The 24300-nt window shown below is 39.1% G+C and overlaps 1 protein-coding gene across 1 annotated transcript in view; it reads right to left on the bottom strand.

Moving 5' to 3' along the window:
• LOC122557126 (succinate--CoA ligase [ADP-forming] subunit beta, mitochondrial-like) overlaps positions 1–24300 on the bottom strand; it is a 94834-nt gene that overhangs the window by 14797 nt on the left and 55737 nt on the right. The window contains exons 6-8 of the mRNA XM_043704465.1: positions 16439–16577; positions 14145–14306; positions 12724–12866 (exon numbers count right to left, since the gene is read on the bottom strand). Of these exons, the coding sequence (XP_043560400.1) occupies positions 12724–12866; positions 14145–14306; positions 16439–16577 (444 nt within the window). The remainder of the gene's footprint in view (positions 1–12723; positions 12867–14144; positions 14307–16438; positions 16578–24300) is intronic.

Below are 24300 nucleotides of genomic sequence, written 5' to 3'. Positions count from 1 at the left end.
CTGCTCATCCCTGAATGGGCAATTTAACATGGTCAATCCACCTAACCTGCGCATATTTCGACTGAGGAAGGAAACCAAAGCACCTGGAAGAGAACCATGCAGACACACAGAGAATGTGCAAACTCCACACAATCGCCCGGTCCCTGATTCTGTGAAGCAGTAATGCTAACCATGGAGCCACCTTGCCACCTATGGATTAACATCATTACACAATCTGAAGACAGGGACAGCACAATGATGGTGCAATATTTAATGTTCTGCTGGCTCAAAGTGAAAAGTGCTGTTAGGTTGCAACTTCTCTGGGCAATCCAATTATAAAGACATTCTCAAATAAAGTTACAATCAACAATTGCTAATAGTTTGCAGTTCCCAAACTAATTGGTCAGAGAGATACAAGTTATTGTATTTTCCCTCCTCAAATGAAAACATCAGAAGTTCTGTGGCTGTCAGCTGAGGATGTATGGACTGGATAATTAAGCACAAATTTCAGTTTAGGCCACACAAGCTGTCAAGATGGATCACAGCCAGATCATGTAAAACAAAATCAGATGCAAAGTACGACTTTTACTTCATAATTAAGAAGGCTTTCGATACAGTAAATGAGCAAGAGCTGTTCCTCTAACAAGAGGGTTTGTACGCAGAGGGCATGGATTTGAGGTAATAGTCAAAAGAACCAGAGTGGAGATGAAAATAATTTTGTTTTTAAATAGTGAGTTGATGTGATTGCAAACACACTCATGAAAATTGTAGGGAAGCAGTTTTATTAGTAACTTTCAAAAGGAAAAAAACAACAGAAGTGGAGAAAGTGTGCAGTTAACTGGATAGTCCTTTAAAGATGAAACTTTATTGCTGGAACAGCACAGCAGGTCAAGCAGCACCCAGGGAACAGGAGATTCGACGTTTCGGGCACAGGCCCTTCTTCAGGATTCCTGAAGAAGGGCCTGTGCCCGAAACGTCGAATCTCCTGTTCCCTGGATGCTGCCTGACCTGCTGTGCTGTTCCAGCAATAAAGTTTCAACTTTGATCTCCAGCATCTGCAGACCTCACTTTCTCCTAGTTCTTTAAAGAGCCAAACAGAAGTGAGTGGCCAAATGGCCTTCCCCTGTGCTATAGGTTTCTATATTTCAAAGGTGCCTAAATTCCAAGCCCAGAACAAATTAAACCAGCATGAATCTGTTACCTGTATGCAGAATCTCTAAGTGAGGCTGGTGCCATTGTAGCATCTAGGTATTATAACTATAAACTGAGATAAGGATTTGTAAAAAACTTCTCCTGTTGCTTTTTAATCTTGGGCATTTGTAAATAAAGGACTAAATAAGAAAGAGTAAAACTGGTATGGGTGAAAAGTCACAATGAAAAGAAAGCACACACAAGATTCTGAAATGTGCATAAAATGAAAGAGGAATGTTATAAAATTCCATAAGAAACCAATGACATAGTATTACCATGACGGCAAAATCATTACTCACTACAGCATAATTATGTATCATATTTTTAAAATGCAAGGAAATGATAAGCATTACTGGAACATTACACTCAAACATGTCATAGGTAAGTAAAGTTTGACCTTTTGACGAGTCAAGTTAAAAACAATTATTTAAAACGCCAATTCTTTATCATTAGCCCTCTGGGATATTCTCCTTTCTAGAACTTCTGAATCAATTGATTCTATCTTAGATCATTTGCTGCTGAGACCATACCTAGGGTAACATCAGATTTGAATATTTCAACATACACTAAACTGGCCTCCTATATTCTATCCACAAATTTGAGGCATCGTCTGATTTGCTCTTCACCTTGTGCTTGCTGATCTGCACTCATTCATAGTTAAACCAGACCTCAATTTTAAAATTCTAATCTTTGTTTTCAAGACCCTCCAGGGCTTCATCCCTCCCTAACTCTTCACTTATTTTAATATCCTCTAAGATAATTGTATCCCTCTAATTCTGGCCTCTTGAACATTCCTGAACTTAACTGATCTGTCATTGATGGCCTGGGTTCTAAGTGAATTCCATCCTGTACCAATGGTCTTTTTGAGTGCATTTGTGTAATAATCTTGGTGAATAGGGCTTGATGTTTGGATGGGAGCCAGGATGTGATAAGAAGGGTAGAAAGCAAGAAGCCAGGCAAGCCCTCAGAATCTGAGAGAGTCTGAGCTTCAGACAGTAAGACATTTTCACATTCATCCATTTGTCCATGGTAAAGATTTGGCTGAGGAGTGACACCAGCTAGCCTGTAATGGGACTGGTGAAGTATTTGCTCAGTAATCAGTAGCTTTCAAGCCTTTGATAAGTTAAATAAAATCTCCGTATGTGGCTCAGTGTCAAACTTTTCTTATAAGTTCCTTAAAAACATCTTGGAACAATATATTTCGGTAAAGGCATAAATAAAATTTTCCCACTCAACTTTGTCAAAACCCACAAGGTATGTTGCTTTTAAAGATGATTCATAACTTACAAGCACAAGTGAATGACCACGATGTTTCTCAGCAACTAACTTTAAAAGAAACGAACTAAGAAAACCTTAAACTCTGCCAGTGCTATATAGAATCAAAGTGAATCAATTTGACTTCATCATGTCGATATTCATCCGCATTGTAATGAAACACAATATCAATTTCAAAAATAAATATCAGCTCTGATGATAAAGTGTTGTTTTACAAAAATCTAATGAGCACTTTTCAATTATTGACAGGTTTAAGGAGATAGATGAAGATCATAAAAGCCAATTACACAAATGGCGCATTTCCACCCAATTGGATCCAAGTCTGTGCAGACTTCAGCAAACAGTACTTTAAAAAAATGCATGATTGCACTTTGAGATCTTTTTGCATGGTTATATTGAGATGTACTTAAAACAGAACGTACTGACTGAATGAGTTTACTACCACAGTGAAGTGTTGGTTAGATAATTTGGGAGGGGGTCTTAAAAGAATGTGTAATGACAAGAAAATTACACACCTAATTTAGTAACAAAAACGGTCAGATCTGAAATAATACTATTTCCTCAGGTCCAAAGTCATAAAAAATTCACTTGATTCCTTAAGCAAAGTCAAAAGTGAATACACAAGGTATTTGTCAAGAGTATAAGTTTCCAAAATTTGAATTTAGCTTAAAATGGTACATTAGCTATTGTAATTGGGGAGACAGGCCGGCTACTTGCGGAGCGTTTCAGAGAACACCTCTGGGACACCCGGACTAACCAACCCAACCACCCTGTAGCTCAACATTTCAATTCCCCCTCCCACTCCACCAAGGATATGCAAGTCTTTGGACTCCTCCATCGTCAGACCACAACAAAACGACGGTTGGAGGAAGAACGCCTCATCTTCCGGCTAGGAACCCTCCAACCACAAGGGATGAACTCGGATTTCACCAGTTCCCTCCTCCTGTTCCCTGGATGCTGCCTGACCTGCTGCGCTTTTCCAGCAACACATTTCCAGCATTGTAATTCATTGGGTAATCTGCAACCAGCATGCAGAAATTAGTGACTACAATTTAGAGAAGGAAATTGAATTCAAAAATAAAACTTGCATTTTGATAGTGTCTCATCGAGTCTGCAGGACCTTCCAAAATATCATGGTGGCACAGTGGTTAGCACCGCAGTCTGACAACACCAGAGACCCGGGTTCAATTCCCGCCTCAGGCGACTGTCTGTGTGGAGTTTGCACGTTCTCCCTGTGTCTGTGTGTGTTTCCTCCCACAGTCCAAACAAAAATGTGCAGGTTAGCTGAATCGGCCATGCTAAAATTGCCCGTAGTGTTAGGTGAAGGGGTAAATGTAGGGGAATGGGTCTGGGTGGGTTGCTCTTCGGAGGGTCGGTGTGAACCTGTTGGGTTGAAGGGTCTGTTTCCACACTGTAGGTCATCTAATCAAGGAGATTAATGAACATTATCTTCTCTGAAACACTATCTTTTTGGGAAGATTGAAATACTTATGTAGAGTTCCTGATTATACAAATTGTAAATGGAGCATGGAAGGAATGTGCTTGATGTACAAATGATATTCCTTCCTCAATTCTTGTACAACCACAGGTAGTCTTCTTGGATTGTGATTTAAGTACATAAATGGAACATTGCACAAGGTCATTTATTACACATCCAATTAGTGTCATACTTGATGTAATAACACTAGAAGTGGACAATGGACACCAAGGTAAAATGGGCATGGATGAAGTAAAACTACACAGAAAAAAAGCCGAAGTTTAATGGGGCATGCAAAAGTAATCATATGACAATTAACCTCTATGTTGCTTCTGTGCACTGGTTTTGAACGGCCTGTCAACAATTACAGAATAAGGGTCAGAGAATGACCAAATTCATCACAAACTCTGAAGAAAAACCTTTAACTAGAACAAAACAAGGATCATCTATCCATCAATTTATCTTTCAGTAATCAATACTTTGTGTACAACCTACACTTACATTGCAGTAAAAATCTTCACACCTAAATATTCTACTATCTAATAATATATTCTAATAAAAATCTTCTGTCCATGAAGTCTCATGTGCCTTTTTCACCAATCGAAAATTAAACCTCTTTCTTACATCATTACACATTATGAGCACATTTGTTAGACGGTCTTTGCTCTTCAAGTCAATAAACCCCTTTGATGATAGACCAAATCTTATTGGGCTTAATCATATCAAATAAAGTCAGTCAAGGATTAAAGAAAGTGAATTTCAAAGAATTTTAAAGAACTTAAAAGCCATTGCTGGCATTGTCCATGTTAATCAAAAGTTGTGAGGTGTGCAAAATTAGATTTTTAAGCAAACCTCATGAATCGAAATTCTAGTATATTATTCTTTCACAACATTTTAAAACTTTTGATAAGTTCCACAAAATAAGTCTACTGTGAAATTAAAAAAGTTCGCCATCTCCCTATTGACATTAAAGTTTGCTGGCTGAAGTATAGCAGAATGAAACAATTTTATATTTGACAGCTGGCATAGAATTCTACCAGTCTGCAAGGTTAGTGATTAGGTTAGATCATGATCCATGTTTTATAATGCTAGTAAAAGGAAGTAATACTGTACTGACAGGAATTTTATTCAAACAGGCTAAACATGCTAAATATCTAAAGGTATAAAAATACACAAGTGTAGGAACACAATTCACAGAATAGTCGAGAAATAACTCCAAAGCTTTATTTACACAAATTAGATAATTACAAAACAATAGAAAGATTTCACAGAATTGTTGCTGTACCACAGGAGGCCATTCATGCCTACATTAGCTTGTGAGAATATACTTACTTTTGTTTATACGATACCTGACTAAATATGCATTATTTAATGTAACTGCTTAAGTTGTCAGAGCTCATTAAAATTTTTATTTAATTCTGACATAAACAAAAAGAATGCAGTGTTACTAACAAAATAAAAACAATTAAGCCCCTTCCAAAGCTCGAGCTCCACAATTTCATATGTACCAAACAAAGTCAAGAAACAGAAACACAGCAAGAATTGCAGGGTAATGTATCCAGAACGCAGAGGATATCGCCTGAGATTAGCCCAAAACCATAATTTGAACACAACTGCATACTGCATTAATTTGAAATCTGAAATAAAAATAGAAAGTGCTGGAGAAACTCAGCAGGTCAGGAAAGTCTGTGGAGACAGAAGCAGAAAAAATGTTTTGAATCTGTTGCACTGAAATGCATTACGTGATTGCAGGTTTGAGTGCAAACATTCTGTTAATATCACATGAAGAGCATTGATGAGGGGTGGACGTCAGTATATAGTAAATGGACTTCAATAAAGTGTTTGACAAGGTTCCCCATGAGAGAGTGGTTAGCAAGGTTAGATCACATGGAATACAGGGAGAACTAACCATTTGGATACTGACCTGCCTCGAAGGTAAAAGACAGAGGGTGGTTGTGAAGGGTTCTTTTCACACTGGAGGTCTGTGACCAGTGGTGTGTCACAAGGATCGCTGCTGGGTCACTGCGTTTTGTCATTTATATAAATAATTTGGATGTGCACACAGGAGGAATCGTTAGTAAGTTTGCAGATGACACCAAAAGTGGAGGTGTAGTGGACAGCGATGAAAGTTACCAAGGAGTGGCAGATGCGAGTTTGATTTAGATAAACGCATTTTTAGAAGGCAATCAGGACAGGACTTACACACTTAATGGTAAGGTCCTAGGGAATGTTGCTGAACAAAGAGACTTTGGAGTGCAGGTTCATAGTTCCTTGAAAGTGGAGTCTCAGATACATAGGATAGTGAAGGCGGCGTTTAGTATACTTTCCTTTATTGGTCAGAGTATTGAGTACAGGAGTTGGGAGGTCATGTTGCAGCTGTACAGGACATTTTTGGAATTAGGCCACTTTTGGAATACTGTGTGCAATTCTGGTCTCCCTCTATAGGAAGGATGTTGAAAACATGCAAGGCTTCAGAAAAGATTTACAAGGATGGTGCCAGGGTTGGAGAGTTTGAGCTATAGGGAGAGGCTGAACTGGCTGGGGCTGTTTTCCCTGGAGCGTCGGAGGCTGAGGGGTGACCTTATAGAGATTTATAAAATAATGAGGGGTATGGATAGAGTAAATAGACTAGGTCTTTTCCCTGGATTGGGGGAATCCAGAACTAGAGGGCATAGGTTTCGGGTGAGAGGGGAATGATTTAAAAGGGACCTAACAGGCAAAGTTTTCACACAAAGGGTGGTGCCTGTATGGAATGAACTGCCAGAGGAAGTGGTGGATGCTGGTACAATTACAACATTTAAAAGGCATCTGAATGTGTATATGAATAGTAAGGGTTTAGCTGGATTTGGGCCGGGTGCTGGCATAAGGAACTAAATTAATTTAGGATAGCTGGTTGGAAAGGACGAGTTGGACCGAAGGGTCTGTTTCCATGCTGTACATCTCTATGACTCGACATCAAGGATGTACATTTAAATGGTGAACAACTGATTTTGATGGGTTCATCTCCAGAGATAAAGAGGGGTGAGGCAATAGCAGGATTTGAATGGAAACATGATCAATCTCATCTGTACACATGCACTAGTTCACAAACATTCCATGCCAACACAATTGCAGTTCCATTACCAACTCACTGCCAAGTTAAAGCAATTGTGCAGATCATGGAATAAACCCATGGTCAACCTATATGACAGTAATGTAGGAAGAGACAGAAATATTAAAGGTAATTTACATCAGTATTTACTCTGTGCACTTGCCCTGCAGGAACTTCTTCTGTCTTACTCGTTACAAAATAAAACATGGGTCCAGAATTAATGACCATTTAATCATTAAATCTTCTTAGACACACAGACTAAAACACACTTGCTACTAATTCAAAATCCAAGTTCTAAAATATATGATATTAATCATATCATAGCTTCTCCAGATATTCCATTTAACTGAAGTACTTTGTATCATTCTAGTAAATCCCTCAAGTTTAGCTCTGTATTTCTATGTTTTTTTTTAAATTGTTTGCTCTGGTTGATGTGGATTTGACGGTTTGCAAAGTTTTATTACACTGTGATCTTATCAGTGAATAAATCCTAAATTAGAATATCTCACTATGTTTGACTCATCAACTTTGCGTGTAAGTTACTGGCAGTATTTAACTTTTTTTAAAAATTGTCTCCTTTGAAACTCTGTATACTTGATATGACTCAAAGTAATCAGTGATCAAAAGCTGCAACAGACCCACAAAAGTCTAGTCACAGTAATGATGTATCTGTTTTATAAAGCAATTTCTGTTTTGCGGCAACAAAAAATTGATTTTTTTTTCAGATTTATACATAAATGCCTTAGATTTTGGTTATCTCAAAGAACTAGATTTTCAAGTACATAATTGAAAATAAATGAAATTATGCCCAGTGGGTGTACATAAATCACATGGGACAAGTATAGACCCTGTTAATTTGATCTTTTGCTGCTGAATACATTTTGTGAAGCATTTACATTAGCTCTTTGTACAAACCCACACTCTAGGCTTATATTTTACCATCAATCTCGCATTCATCAGGACTAAGAAGAAAGAAACAGACTTGAAAAAACAGCAACTTATACAGCATGAGAAGTAGATGCTGATTAGTTATGCCCATTGTTGGTAGAATGATTGGTCAGCGTGTTGCAATCAGAAAACAGAAGAAACTGGCAGTCTCCATAACCCCAATTATATCAATGAAAATGATACAACGCATGTACAAATTCCTTTGGCTTCCAAGGGTCCCGTGTATTAATATACGCTTTTTACTAGCAAGTGCAAATGCATCAGACTGCAAACCCAACTGATAATTTCAAGATTTACACTGGATGCCAATTTAACAGTTCAGATTATTTTTTAAAAAAACGCGTCCGATAGCAGAACTACATCTAATCTAATCAGGCCTTAAGATATGACATTGCAGAAAAAATACTTATGTTCAGTTTAATACAGGCTATCATAATTTGTATGGTAGATGCATTCACTATTTTGCTTCATGTGCTGAGTGAGGGAACAGAGACTTGGGCTAAAGAACAGTTAGGAATAGGGAAGTTTTTGAAGAATGTGAAAGGGAAATAGGAATGTTGAAGACACAGTTACTTTCTAGAGGAGTGGAACCATATCTTTTTAAAAGATATTCATTGCTTTCAGATATATTTTGGCACCTGCTAGAATTCTGCCTTTCAAACCAAAGATAATCTGTCCTAGAAGGATGATTGATATTTTAACCGAGAGGATTATACACTTGCATGGATTTGAATAACATAGATGTTAAATCCATTAATAACTTAATTCAAATGCAGAAAGCTAACAAGGTGTAATATTTCACAATATATGTCCATGATAAAAGTTTAAGATGCCTAAGGCATACACAAGTGCATATATCAGCTTGATTTAATTAAGTTCATGAGATTTTCAGTTGTCTCAGCTGATATAGATACAAGTCCTCTTCAAGATTTCAGCGCATTAACTAGGCATAAACTTGTGGGCAGCATTGTGTGGACAATGTATTATTGGAGGTGCTATCCTTCAGATGAAATGTTTTATACTCATGCTCCATCTGCAGGGCACTTAGAAGAACAAAGTGCTTCTTTGTGTTTTGACCAATTTTCCCCTTTCAATCAACACCAAAATATTTTAACTTTGCGGTGGTATCTTGCTATGTGCATTAAATTATACTCAAATCAGCAAGAGAACTTCATCTTTAAGTATACAGCATATCCTCTGAATCTGATTTCAATCCAGCATTTATTACTCATCTCTAATTTCCCTGCAAAGATGGTAATCGACCTTTCTGACGTTCTGCGTCTATTTCAAAATGATACCCCAACCAGTGCTGACCGGTAGGGATTCCAGGATTTTGATGAGAAAGAAATTCAGCAATTGCTCAGAGACAGGACAGCTGGAGAAACACTGAACTGCATACAACACAACAAAAATGCGTAAATTCCTACACGAGAGATAAAGAAGAAACAAAAAAGCAGAGAGAGAAATTTGAATACCAAAGCAAGTATTGCTATAGTGTCCAGCTGAACTATAGGAGGTAGATATTGCTTGGATTAAATGTTTCCTGTGAGGGATAGTACTTCCAAAAATGCATTTGGGTCATGGAGATCATTACTTATTAATGTATATACTGAGCAGATCTACAAAGATTAAGGTGGAGGTTACGCTGATGCAAGCTGACCTTTCTACCAATTAGGTAGAGGAGTTAGTCAAGTATGTTTCAAGCAGCTATATTTATTCACTCAAAATTGGCTTCACCAGGGGCAGCTGATCTATGTGATGCGCAATATTAAGTCAGCAAAGTCATAGATGTAACATGAAAATCAATATTCATCCGTCCTGGATTACATTAATTGAAGCAAATACAGTTCAAGGAACTGCACCATTTTTTCAACTAATAGCCTTTTCTAAACACAGAGTTATGGAGGAAAATAAACTTGATGTTTGTAGTATCTTTTAATTCCATAGCATATTCTAAAGCATCTCATAAGGGGAATGAAATACTTCCGAAGTGGGTAAACATGGCTGTAATATATATGCAGTGAGGGCCTACATTCTATTTTTGGTGGTGATAATTCAGGCAGGAACATTGCCTGCTTCTTTTCAATTAGTACCAAGAGATTTTTAAACCTGAAGAGGCTAAAGATATGTTGGTTTATCCATACCTGTGATTATGCAGCAATTTCTCAGCACAGCAATAAAGTGTCAGCCTAAATTATGCATTCATGTCCGCAGCAATGTTTGAATCTGAGTTAAGGTAAGATTAATACACCTAATATTTATAAACATTAAAATGGTGCCTCAATTCTTTCTATGCTTCCCTTTTATTAAAAGAGTAAAATACAACATTTAGAGCAAAAGTAATAGATACAATTCTCTTCAAAAATGGTCTTTATTTATATTATAAGCATGTTCCTAGTGTTATGTTGCACATGGTTATAGTAAGGAATAAGAAGTATAGGAACTGAATTAACAAGCAACTATTCTTTTTATTAAATACATTTGTTGCAGTACTCAGTGCTCAATTAAAAATATTTGTTTAAAACCTCCACAGGACTTTCGTCCAGATTTAAAAATAACTTAGAAACTAATGGCAGTGAACCTTTCATAAATAAAAATGAAGCTGCCTCATCCCGAAATATATTTTACATACTGATCATTCTTTCCTCCAAATCCCTTTGTGGCTGCATCAGCTTTTGTATTAACTATTACAGGGGTCTGCACTGTTGGTTCCCAACACACTCACTTTTTGCACATGAAGGTAAACCTAAACAATTTGGTTTCTGAGGTCAGAAACAAAAAATACAAGCTATGACATAGTAGCCCTGTGGATCTACTCTTGGTTTTCTGCGAGGCACACAAGAGACATGTGTGTGTTTTGAGGGAGTGCTGTTATCATCCAGCACTAACTGACACACTTCTTGGATATGTCCATACTTTGTTCCCAGAAAGACTGTCAAACGCCCGGTTTGCAAATTATTAGCAATTGACCATTAGGTGCCATGCAATGGTAACCCAAAGACAGCAACTCCTTGCAGTATTTCCTCCTTTTAACACCTGTGCAGCTCAGGTCTAAAATAGGGTTGGGAATTATCTCTGCCTCCCACTCTTGTCGCGTTCTGAATCTTGGAGACACTGCACCACTAAAACTGATTAGGTTTTTAATGGAGGTCCAAGTTGTTTTTCAAATGTTTTGGCATGGTTCCAAGTACAGCTGAGGTTTGACTTTGATTTCTCATTTGTAATTTGCTCCTTGAAATGACTCCTGAATTTTGCGCAAGATTATCACGAATCCTACTGCAAACAGGACGCATGGAATTCAAGACAGACAGCCCACGGATCATTTGCCTCATAGACTAGTTGCTCAGCCATGGGAGATTTGGTCCTTTATACCATTCTCATCATTGGTAACTGTCTATCAATAACTTTCAAATCTGAAATTTGAATTAATTCAAAGCCCGATTAAATCATCAGTTTCATATAAATCTCCAGTCCGTGTCAGTGGGCTCACCAAGGGAGTTAAATTAAATTAAGAAGCTGATCGAATTTAATTTGAGGCTTATAATTAGGAACGTTGGCATCTTGAATACCAATTATGACAGCTAAGCAATCGTCCTGCAAACTGTTCACAGAAGAAAAGCATTTAAAGTAAATGCAGATGTTAAAATTTAATAATTTAGCCATTATTGTTGTTTAGCGTCAAAAAAGAATAGGAAATGGACTAGGACATTCAGCCCCTCAAATGTGTACTGAATTTATAAGTTTTAGCTTCACATGTTCTCAATACACTTAATCCACTGACAAGATTCTCAGTGCTGAAAACTTCAATTGGCTAAACTTCCACAGCCATTTCTTTATACAGAATTAAAAGTGCTGGAAATGTGGGAATGTTAGAAACATAATCTGGTCACCCCTCTCTCCTGCCAGGTGGATGGTGCTGCTTCCAGGTTGTGCTATACTGAAAGCTAAGACATCAGCCACCCAGCATCATGTTAGTTCCACTGCATTCTAATAGAGTTAGCCACCACTTCTATACTGGAAAGAATGGGATTCAAATTCGGTGTCAGTTTCTTCCATGATCCTTGACATTGTACAAAGGCTTTCTTGCAGGTTTGTAACATTAAAAAAAATTGTTGTGCCACTTGCAATGGTCTTCCTTCTTTCAATGTCGGTGAATCACTGCAACAGAATTCACATGAATTTCACTCTCCGTACAGCTGGCACTTGCACTTCCCTCCCTTGTTCAGACATCTCAGCGCCACACTGGAAGCTTGGGCTTTCATAATACAGGATATGTTTACTGTCATGTATGCTCAGACTATTGTTACCATGGCTGCAGATAGCAATACGCTAAGCAAGGACAATGGAAGACAGTCACATAGGAGTGCACAATGATAATTACTAATCATCTGCATGCTTTGGATTTATAAAGTTGGTCTGGAATGTTCGACATGCTCTTGGCTCAATTTCTTAATTAAGCTGTATTCTGGGGTGAATACCTACTTGAACACTCGTGTTGAAGAAATTGGCTTGCATAAATATTGTTTCCTTCGGCATCAGCCATATATTCCCTGCGCACTTTCTTAATTTTAAGATAATTCTAGGTAACACAAAGATTTCACAACAACAGCAACGGTCAATAACAATCAATCAATCAGCAACAAGCATGATATTCCCCCTACATAGGGCTGGTGGGGAATCATTCCTTTCAGTCTTTAATAATTAGGAGACCAAACTTGCAACATTGCTCCAAAGTGGCAGCACTGGCAACTTTTATACCTACCTTTTTGTCTGAAGTAATAAGTCTGAAGGCTTCTGTAACTTGCTGGGCTGTTGCTCCACCACCCACATCCAGGAAATTAGCTGGAGTGCCACCATGAAGTTTTATAATATCCATGGTTGCCATAGCCAGTCCTGCACCATTCACTGTGTTTAAATAAAAAAAAAACACGTTTAACTAGCTGGAGCAATGCACTAATACTTATGCACAAAAACAGTAAGTAAAGGTTAAATTGTATACTGGTTTAGTATACTGCAAATTATGTAATGAGTGAAAAGATTTTCCGTGGATTTGTACTGTGACAAATTTACTTTATAAGCAATTATTTCTCAAATTATTTTACTGAACACAGAAGAAAAAAATTGCATCTTATTGTAAACAGAAGAACTCGACTGCTGCTCAAAGGAATAAACTACATACACTTCTCACTATAATATCAAGAAATGACTCAAATACAATTTGCAGGGAGAAAACTATACACAGCTCAATAAACACCTGAAGCAATGGCAAGATCGCCTCGAAGAAATGATACATTGGCATTGAAAGTTATGATAAATTAAATACAGAGAATAACCCCACAATGAAAATGACTGGAGGCAAGCGTGTTGGAGGGATTGTGGTGCAGAATGCTAAATGACATCAGTCGGCAGAAGGGCACATACAAGATATACGGCTGGAACTGTTAACATCACATTTGTTCCCAGCCATTTATAAAAAATAAAAATATTATACAATAGAATAACAAACCCAATGACTCTGTTTTAAAATATACAGCTGAACAGATCATGCTAAAACTCCTGGTCTGCGCTGTTCACAGACTGTCAATTGATGTAGATTAGATTAGATTAGATTACATTACAGTGTGGAAACAGGCCCTTCGGCCCAACAAGTCCACACCGACCCGCCGAAGCGCAACCCCCCGGAGGAAACCCACGCAGACACGGGGAGAACGTGCAAACTCCACACAGTCAGTCGCCTGAGGCGGGAATTGAACCCGGGTCTCCGGCGCTGTGAGGCAGCAGTGCTAACCACTGTGCCACCGTGCCGCCCACTGCCACCGCCCACATTACAGTTATTACAGATGTATTACAGTTATTCTTGATGTTCTCAGCAGGGACGGAGAAGAGGTGAGGTGGGCGGGGATAAATCATAACAGGTCCCTCCTTTTGAGGACTGGTTCTTTCCAAAAAGGGCTGGTTTAAGGAAGTTGAGACTTAGTTGTGAAAGTACTGTAGTCAATAGTTTACAAAAAGGTTTACATATAAGCTATGCATGAACAGCAGTTATTCGTGAAAGATCCAAGAGTGATTCTAAGACAGGAATAGTTAACCTTGGCAAGAAGTGTTGCAGAAAGATTTGATGAGATGGTTAAAATCATTCAAATGTCTTAATCAATATTATTTCCATTTCAGATCCTTTCCTACCCAAACAGCCTATGTTGCCATCTAGTCCAATGTAGTTAAGATCTGCCTTTGCTGCCTCATGGTCTCTTTCATCTTCTTGGGACCAGTCTTGCAAATCAAACACTTGTTTTTGGCGGTATGCAGCATTGGAATCAAAGGTGATCTTCGCGTCCATGCACATCACTGAAAAACATGTCTTGACATTTACTAATGTACCAAGTTCATCGGATGACAAATTAAAATACAAGCATTTTCCATTGAAAACAGGTTAGAAAAGGTAATATGATATGTGTATATATAATTTAAACTGCCACATGACTTTAAACAACTTGAAATACTTCATGGAGATTCTAAATTCTCAAATGGTAGTTACGTGACACATCACAGTAGTATTGGTACTACTGCTAATTCAGACACCTGACCTAATGCTCTGGAGTCGTGAGTTCAAATCATACTATAGCAGCTGGGGTGGGAGGGAATTTCAATTAATCAATTAATAAATATAAAATAACGAAAATTAGAAAACCACAAGATAGACATAAGAATACATCTATTTCATTTTGGCCTGATAGGGAAGGAATTCTGCCACTCTGACCCCTGGCTTAAAGGTTACTCTAGGCTCTCAGTAATGGGCTAACTCTTAACTTTGAAATGATCAGCAAGTCACAAAGTTGAATCAAGCCACTCACTAAAAAACAATTTCTATCCAACCAAGTGTAAGGAAGCAATGAACAGTGAAGAACAACCTACTGATATTAAAAATTATGACTAGCCCAAACCAGAGGGAAAAGAAAAACTGTGTGTTAATATATAAAAGATAACGTAAGATCAAAGAATGAAGGAGTCTACAATTCATGCACGTATTCCATTACCACAATGAAAACAGTGGCTCACTACTGCTTTCTCTGCGTTCTCGGGTTGGGTAACATTCCATGAATACAAACAAAAAGCTTTTCAAAATTTATTTATCCATCACCGATCATTACTATCTGCAATATAAGTGGCAAACTGACTTAATACAGTATCCAGGTGTTATTCCTCAATTGAAGAGGATAAACAATAATTCTGTATGATCTACAGTATTAATTTCCACAAGTAGTTTGATCACTAAATACATGACAACTTTGTTAATTCCTCCCTTCCAGAACTAAATACCAATTCACATATTTTCTTGCTCAGTTAATTTTACTTTCATTCCATCTGATATATAACATAAAATCTGAAAACAGGTAATTTAGCAGTTCAATTGGTTAGCTAATTGGTTAGCAAACAACTTACCTAAACCAGGAATCTTACTTCAACAATAGAGCAATGAAGTGTCAGGATGGGCAAACTAATGGACATTCGTATGTAAACCGGAGACATGAATGAAACTGACAAGCGTTAAATTCAGAAGTAGGCTTAGCAGCTTTAAAAGTGGATAAATCTGCAAGCCCAAGTGAGTCTATCCCAGCTGTTGAGGAAGCAATGGAGAATATATAAAGACCCTGTCAATAATTTTCAAATTTGCTCTGGTCACAGGTGACATGCTGGAAGATTGCTATCATTGTCCATTAGTAAAAAAGGTATGAATCAACAACAAACAGACAGAGATCTAAGGTAAGACGTAGAAGGGTAAGAGGAGAGTTGAGAAGAATTCTTTTCTCCCAACTCTGTGGGCAGTAGGAGTTCAGAACTCACTGTCTGAAGGGGTGGTTGAATTAGAAAGTCTCATAACATTCAAGCAGGATTCAGATATTCACTTGTGCTTTCATAACCTCCATAGCTAAGAGCTTGAAACTGGGATTAGTATACTCAAATGTTTGGTGACCAGAAGAGAAATGATGGGCCAAATGAGCTCCTTCTGAGCTGTAACAAAAAGAGTAACAAAAATACGGGGTACTGGGCTAATGGTCGGATACTTGGTAGTGTGGATGAGCAGAGGGATCTTGGTGCCCATGTACACAGATCTCTGAAAGTTCCCACCCAGGGGGTTGACCATGAGAACCTTTTTCTACGTATGGAGTCAGCTATTACGAGGGGGCATAGCTTTAAATTAGGGGGTGGTAGGTATAGGACAGATGTTAGGGGTAGATTCTTTACTCAGCGAGTCGTGAGTTCATGGAATGCCCTGCCAGTAGCAGTGGTGGACTCTCCCTCTTTATGGGCATTTAAACAGGCATTGGATAGGCAGACGGAGGATAGTGGGCTAGTGTAGGTTAGGTGGGCTTGGATCGGCGCAACATCGAGGGCCAAAGGGCCTGTACTGCGCTCTATTTTTCTATGTTCTATGTAAATATCCATGTTTCTACGGAGAACAGTAAGAGTTACTTTACCCATGCCTGATGAGTCTTCAACCATCGGGTTTATCTCAATCAATGTGGCATCATATTTCAAGAAGAGCTCATACAAACGTACAATGACATCAGCAGCATCGTCTACCAGTGCAGCTGGGAAATCCATTTGCTGAGCAACCTAGTATATAAAAAAAAACCTACTGCAAATAAAAAAAGCAAGATATTTTCTCATAAAATCATGTACAATCAAAACTAGAAAATTGTCTCAGAAGGCAGTTGACCTTATCATTTCCCCCATGAAGTAAAATCAAAGTTCAAAACAAAAATTTTGGTCAGGCTATGGCAGGAATAAACAGATGGAAAACTATTAGAAATGTAGTCATTTAAAAATGATCACACCCAACATCAAGTCTACCAGCGTTAATGTTACCAGCCCTCATGTATGCGTTGGTCAACATACAACAGAATGCCCTTCACAAAATCCTGCAAATCCACTGGCAGACTAGGCATTCCAATGTCAGTGTCTTCTCCCAGACAACATGCCCAACATCCAGACACCAATCAGCTGCATTTGGCAGACCACATCATCTGCATGCCTGACACAAGACTTCCAAGACATGTTCTCTACTCCAGGCTGCAGCATGTGAAGTGGCTACCAGGAGGTCACAGCAAACACTTCAAAGATTTCCTCAAAGCCTCCTGACTCATAGAAATCACTAGGCCATGACGATTCAATTTAAGAGGGTGTTCTGCACAGAAGCCAACCATTTTGAGCATGTTTGACAAGCTTAGATGGAGGTCTAATGCAGAGAGTAGGAGTGTACAGAAACCTGAGCAACCCACACATTTACTTCAGGTCAGGCAGCATCCAAGGAGCAGGAGAATCGACGTTTCGGGCATGAGCCTTTGCCAATGCTATTAACTTAAATAATTCCATTCCCAACATTTGGAACAGGTTCATGGCAGAAATGTCTTATAGGTTTAAATTTCACCCCCATCCTTTCTGCAACCAAACGAGGATTTTATGACTTGGAATATTTCGTATTTCTTTGGCCACTGATATCTGTGCCATGCCAAGACCTCTCGATTCGTACTGATCTCCATGCAAATCATTCAGAGCTGTTACTTAGCCTACCAAAAAAAAACCCAAAAATCTTTCAAGTAGAGGAAAGCAGAAATAGGAACAGCAAATGCTAAAAATACACTACAGAGCAGTCAAAATCCATAGAAAGCATGGACTCATTATGGCAGCAACCTTCAAGGCGAAAAAAGGTTTGGCTTTTTAATTCAGAGATATTGATTGATTTGCTACGTGTTTCCAAAAGCTTTTATTTCCTCAAGATACAGCATGGGTATAATAGCATACACACTGTGGACACTGGACAAGAAATTTAGAGGCTTGTGCTAAGGATCCAGGGAAATACGTTCAAAACTCACCAACGAGTTCAATTGATTAAATAAATCTGTAATAATAAGCTGCTGTCAGTGACAGTGACCATGAAACTACCAGTTTGTTGTTTAGAATTGAACACAATAGCCTTTATTGTCATGTGCATTTGAATGAGTGCAGTGAAAAGTTTGTAGTGCTGCCTCTCAGCATCATCTTAGGTACAGAGTATCTAGACACAGATACTTTAAGTGTTGTTACAATAGTGAAAAAATGGTTAGCATGGAAACAGAGTTTAAAAAGTCCGGAATGATAGTAGAAAGTGACTTAAGTTTCAGTCCCTTTCATGAAGCTGCGTCCACGTGCCGGCATCTGTCCAGGACTTGATCGGCCAGTCCTCCGGCTCCAGCCCATTCCATCATTGTTCTGGCTCTGGTCTGCTCGACCCGTGAAGAGGCCCGTACCCACTTCGCCACCACACTTGCCATCACAAATTGACCTGTACTTGCTCCACCACTGGACGCGGCCCATTCTCGCTCCACTGCCGCTGTGTGACTTGGCCCATGCACTCTGCTCCTGCTGAGGCTCCAGCAGCGACCCATCTCTCTTGACACCAGTCTCCAGGTATGGCAGGGCAGTGAAACATTGGGGGGGCGGGGGAGTAGAAAGAGCACTACAAAGAGGAGAAAAAAATAGAAAGGAAAAAGAACTGGCAGGCAGAGGAGCGTCCTACTCTGCCGCCATCTTGCCAGATTCTCCCTTTAAACCCACCTAATTCATTAATGTCCTTTAACAAAGAACCATAACCAGTTTGGCTAATGTGACTCCAAACAACATGAATGTGAGTGACTCTCAACTGCCCTCTAAAATTGTCAGCAAGCCACTCAGTTATAATCAAGGCAGTCACTCACCAGCACCATTTTAAGAACAATGAGCAAAAGGCTCATTTATGGGTCTTCATATCCCATAATTAAATAAATGAGAACAAATTGATTAAGCAAAAATCAATTCAGCAGCACATACTAAAAGTGGTGTTGGGAAGATTTCCTATATAATACTGTGGTGCATAAGGACTCATTGCTTCACCAATGTCCGCATACTACAGCCACTACAGGTCTCTACAGCCTTGAAACAGACAGGAGTATGATTCAAATACAAAGGTGATTTGGAATGTGGTTGTCAAGTTCCAAATGCCACCTCTGTCTGAAAACTACATATTATTTCTTCAACTTCATAAGAACTATACAAAAATATGTACATTTACAAGGAGACCAAGTGACTGAGAGTGATTTATAACAATGATAAATACCAATTAATAGATGCCTGGTTACAACAGTCAGAATATTCATACAGTCAATGAAAAGCACAGCAGGGAAACAGACCCTTTGGTCCAACCTGTCCATGCTAACCAGATATCCTAAATTAATCTAGTCCGATGTGCCAGCTTTTGGCCTATATCCCTTTAAACCTTTCCTATTCATATACCCATGCAGATGCCTTTTAAATGTTGTAATCGTACTAGCCTCCAGTATTTCCTCTGGCAGCTCATTCCATACAAGCACCACTCTCTGTATGAAGAGGTTGCCCCTTAAGTCCCTTTTATATTTTTCCTGTCTCATCTTAAACCTATGCTCTCTGGTATTGGACTCCCCTATCCTGAGAAAAAGAGTGTGTCTATTTACCCTATCTATGCTCCTCATGATTTTATAAACCTCTACAAGGCCACCCCTTAGTTTCCGATGCTCCAGGGAAAATAGCCCCATTCCATTCAACTTCTCCCCATAGCTCACACCCTCCAACCCGGCAAGATCCTTGTAAATCTTTTCTGAATCCTTTCAAGTTTAACGTCTTTCCTGTAGCAGGGAGACCAGAACTGAACGCACTATTCCAAAAGTGATCTAACCAATGTCCTGTAGAGCCGCAAGATGACCTCACAACTCCTATACTTAATGGACTGACCTATAAAGGCAAGTGTACCAAATGCCTTCTTCACTACTCTGTCTACCTGTAACTGTACTTCCAAGGAATTATGTTTGTTCAGCAATACTCCCCAAGACCGTACCATTACTTGTATAAGATTTACCCTGATTTGCCTTACCAAAATGCAGCACCTCACAATAATCTAAATTAAGATCCATGTGCCACTCATTGGCACATTTGCCCATTTGATCAAAGTCCTGTTGCACTCTGAGGTAACCTTTTTCGCTGTCTATTTAAAAAAAACATTTATTGTGTACAGTAGCATTAGTTATGCTAACTGAACAGTTGTTGGATTGATTATTAAGACATGTTTGCTTGGCACAATATTTAGCAAAATATTGGGCCTTTCTGTTCAAACAGGATTTCAGCTACCTTTGGTAACTGCCTTTGGCAAGTTCCTTTGGCACCTCCATTAAAATATTAATCGTTTCTTTTTCCACAAAGGCAAGCTCATGATTAAACGAGTCAATGAGTTTCTTTTTCTCACCCAAGGCAAGTCTATAGTTAAAATAGTCAATGTATTTATTCTCTGGCCACTTAATAAAACCAGAACTGTTAATTAGAATCAGTATCAGTATGGATTCTTAATGATGGGCACTTGTAGGTCTCCTAGAGATAAGTCCTTTTTGTTATGCATTTATAAGGCAAGAATAAAGCTATTCTGTACGAAACCTATTAAAAATGTAATTTTATTCCACAAACTTTCCATTTGTATTGAATTTCTAAGTTCTTGAAACATAAGTATCCGACCATTAGCCCAGTACCCCATCTTTTTGTTATTCTTCCCAAAGTGAATCACCTCACACTTAGCTTTGGTTGAGCTCTATACAGTTCAGCTCTGATCCACTATCTTGGGAACTAACGTAAGAGCCAGCAAAGAATGAAGAATGCTAGGACACAAATATACAGGTTCTGAAACATTAAACACAGGAGCAAAACCTTGAGTTTTTTTTTGCACTAAATTTCTTTGACTGCATACTGAAGCCATTGTAAGAAAATGAATGATTGGATAAAGAGAGCATTTCACTTGACTGTAATTAGCATAATTGGACTACTTGCATGTCCTGGAAACTGAGGATATGGAATACTCTCCGTGAGCATCATATAGACAAAAACATCATAAAATAACAGAGAACTAAATTAAACAAACTAAGATGTTATAGCGAGGCATGTTTTACCACTACCAGGCTTACTGAATTGATTCATTTAGATGTGTTAACTTAAATACTGCATGTTTTAGTATTATTGCACATCTTTAAATCTTAATATAAAGAAATAAAATCTATTCATTAAAACAAATGTACATAAATAATGTACATGCAAATTTAAATTGTTTAAAGTGTCTTACATTCTTATCAAATATAGTGTCCCAAAATGAACATGGTTCAATATGAGTACACTTTAATTTGAGCATTGGGTCAGGCTACAATATAAATTTCAATCTTCTGATAAAGGAGGACCACAGGATAAGACTATAAGACATAGGAGCAGAAATCAGGCCATTCAGCTCATCGAGCCTACTCCACCATTCAATCATGGCTGATAAGTTTCTCAACCCCATTCTCCCACTTTTCCCCATAACCCTTGATCCCCATGACAATCAAGAACCTCTATTTCAGTCTTAAATACACTTTAATGACCTGACCTCCACAGTCTTCTGTGGCAGTGAATTCCATAGATTCCTCACTCTCTGGCCGAAGACGTTTTTCATCTCCATTCTAAAAGGGCTTCCCTTTACTCTAAGGGTGTGCCCTCAGGTCTTAGTCTCTCCTACCAACGGAAACATCTTCCCAACATCACACTGTCCAGGCCGTTCAGTATTCTGTAAGCTTCAATTACATCTCCCACTCGTCCTTCTAAACTCCATCGAGTACAGACTCTCAGTCCTCAAACATTCCTCATATGTTAAGCTTTTCATTCCTGGGACCATTTGCTTAAGCCTCAGAAGTACATCCCATAGTCTAGTCCTCTCAAAATAAATGCCAACTTTGTATTTGCCTAACTATCGTCTCAACCTGCAAGTGTACCCTGAGAATCCTGGATTAGAACTCCCAAGTCTTTTTGCACTTCAGACTTCTGAATTTTCTCCCCATTTAGAAAACAGTCCGTGTTTCTGTTCTTCTGACCAAATTGCATGATCTCACACTTTCTCATGTTGTACTCCATCTGCCATTTGTTTGCCCACTCTAACCTATCCAAATCATTTTGCAGCCTCCCTGCCTCCTCAATACCACCTGTCCCTCTGCTTATTGTCGTATTATCTGTAAACTTAGCCAGAATGCTCTCAGTTCTTTAATTTAGATTTTAATGAATAAAATGAAAAGTTGTCCTAACACTGAGCCTTGTGGAACATGACTTGTCACTGGCTGCCATCCTGAGATGGACCCTTTTATCCCCACTCTCTGCTTTATGCCAGAGAGTCCAGCTTCTATCCATGCTAACACCTTGCCTCTGACACCGTGGGCTCTTATCTTATTCAGTAGCCTTTTGTGCTACACCTTGTCAAAAGATTTGTCAGGCATGACCTCCCTTTGATGAAACCATGCTGACTTTGCCCTAATTTACCATACACTTCCAAGTATTCAGAAATCTCCTCTTTCACAATGGACTCCAAACTTGTACACAAGAGCATGTTCGGCTAATTGGCCTGTAATTTTCCATCTTTTGCCTTACTCCCTTTTTAAACAGGGGTGTCACATTAGCAATTTTCCAGTCCACTGGGACATTCCCAGACTCTAGCGATTCCTGAAAGATCAGCACTAACACCTCCACTATCTCTTCAGTTTTGTCCTTAAAAACTCTGGGGTGTAGTCCATCTGGTCCAAGTTATTAACTCACCTTCAGGACACTCAGTTTTTCTAGCACCTTCTCCTTGGTGATGGCCACCATACTCAGCTCTGCCCCCTCAATCTCTTGAATTTTTAGGATATTACTCATGTATTCCAACATGAAGATTGATTCAAAGTAATTATTCAGTTCCTTAGCTATTTCCTTGTTCCCTACTATGTCTCCAGCATCATATTCCAGCAGTCCAATGTCCATCTTTGCGCTTTATATAGCTAAATAAACTCTTTTAGTCTTTCTTTACATTACTGGCTAGCTTACCCTCATATATAATCTTCTCCCTTTTTATTTCTTTTTGCCCTTTGCTGGTCTTTGTAAGCTTCCCAATCCTCTGGTTTGCCACATTACATGCTTTCTCTTTTGCTCTTATGCTATTGCTGACTTCCCTGGTCAGCCATGGTTGCCTCATCGTCCATGTACCATGGTTCTTTTTCCTAGGGATGAATTTTTGCTGTGTCTCCTGAATTACTCCACAACTACCTTTCCTGCTAAGCTCCTCTCCCAGTTACTCCCTCATGTAGTTGCCTTATTTAGCTGTAATACTGTTACCTCTGATTCTATCTTCTCCACCGCAATTGCCTCCTAAGGGTTCCTTTATCTTAGGCTCCCTTATCAAGTCTGCCTCACTGCACAACAACAAAGGTAGTATTGCCTATTTCCTCATGGGCTCCACCAGAAGCAGCTCCAAAAGCCATGTCGTACATATTCCACAAATTCCTATGGAATACTACCTTACTTCCTGTGTTTACTTCCCTTATTCTTGTGCCCCATGCCAATTTGCAAGTGGCTCAGGCAGTAGACCAGAGATTGTAACCCTTGAGGACCTATACTTTAGTTTGGTTCCTAGCTCCTGATAATCTCTGAACAGGTCCTCCTTCCTAGTCTTGCTTATGATATTTGTTCCGGTGTGGACCACAACAACTGGATCCTCCCATTCCTGCTCCAATATCCTTTCAAGCCGGTTAGAGATATCCCTTACTCTGGCACTGGGCAGGCAACACACACTGTGGGACTCCTGATCTGGCTTACAAAGGATACTATCAACTACCACCTGTCTTTTTGCTCCCCACCGCTCCCCCAACTTCTGCACCATGGTGTTGTGGTCAGCTGGCTCATCCTCCCTGCAGCCGTTTTCCTCATCCACAAAGGAAGCAAGTACCTCATACCTGTTGGACAAGGTCAAGAGCTGAGGCTCCTCTGTTCCTGATCCTTCTATCTGCCTTGCATGCAGTCACACCCTTTTGTTCCTAGCCACTGATCAAATTTGAAGTACTTAATCTACCAGGTATGACTGCCTTCTGAAATACAGCATCCAGGTACTTTTCTCCCTCCCAGATGTGCCGCAGTGTTTGAAGCTCAGATTCCAGCTCATCAATTCTGAGCCGAAGTTCCTTGGGCAACCAACACTCACTGCAGACGTGGTCACTGTGGTTTGCAATGGAATCAGCCAGGTCCCACATCATACAGCTACAGCACATCACCTGTCCAGTCATTTCTAGGACAACTTCACAATGCAATTAAATGCTGTCTTCCATGTACTTAAATTTGATTTGAAGTCTGTAGGTGGTTTTCCAGCTGTTTGTGTAATACTGAAACAGCATTAACCTATTAGAAACAGGTGTTGTACAACATTCTAGTTAAATGAAACACCATTGCTCCTCCAGAATGCTTATGTGTGGAAAACACTAAC

The sequence above is a fragment of the Chiloscyllium plagiosum genome, chromosome 15, assembly GCF_004010195.1.
Source record: "Chiloscyllium plagiosum isolate BGI_BamShark_2017 chromosome 15, ASM401019v2, whole genome shotgun sequence".
NCBI classification, from domain to species: Eukaryota; Metazoa; Chordata; class Chondrichthyes; order Orectolobiformes; family Hemiscylliidae; genus Chiloscyllium; species Chiloscyllium plagiosum.
This window is presented reverse-complemented; position numbering and strand designations above follow the sequence as displayed.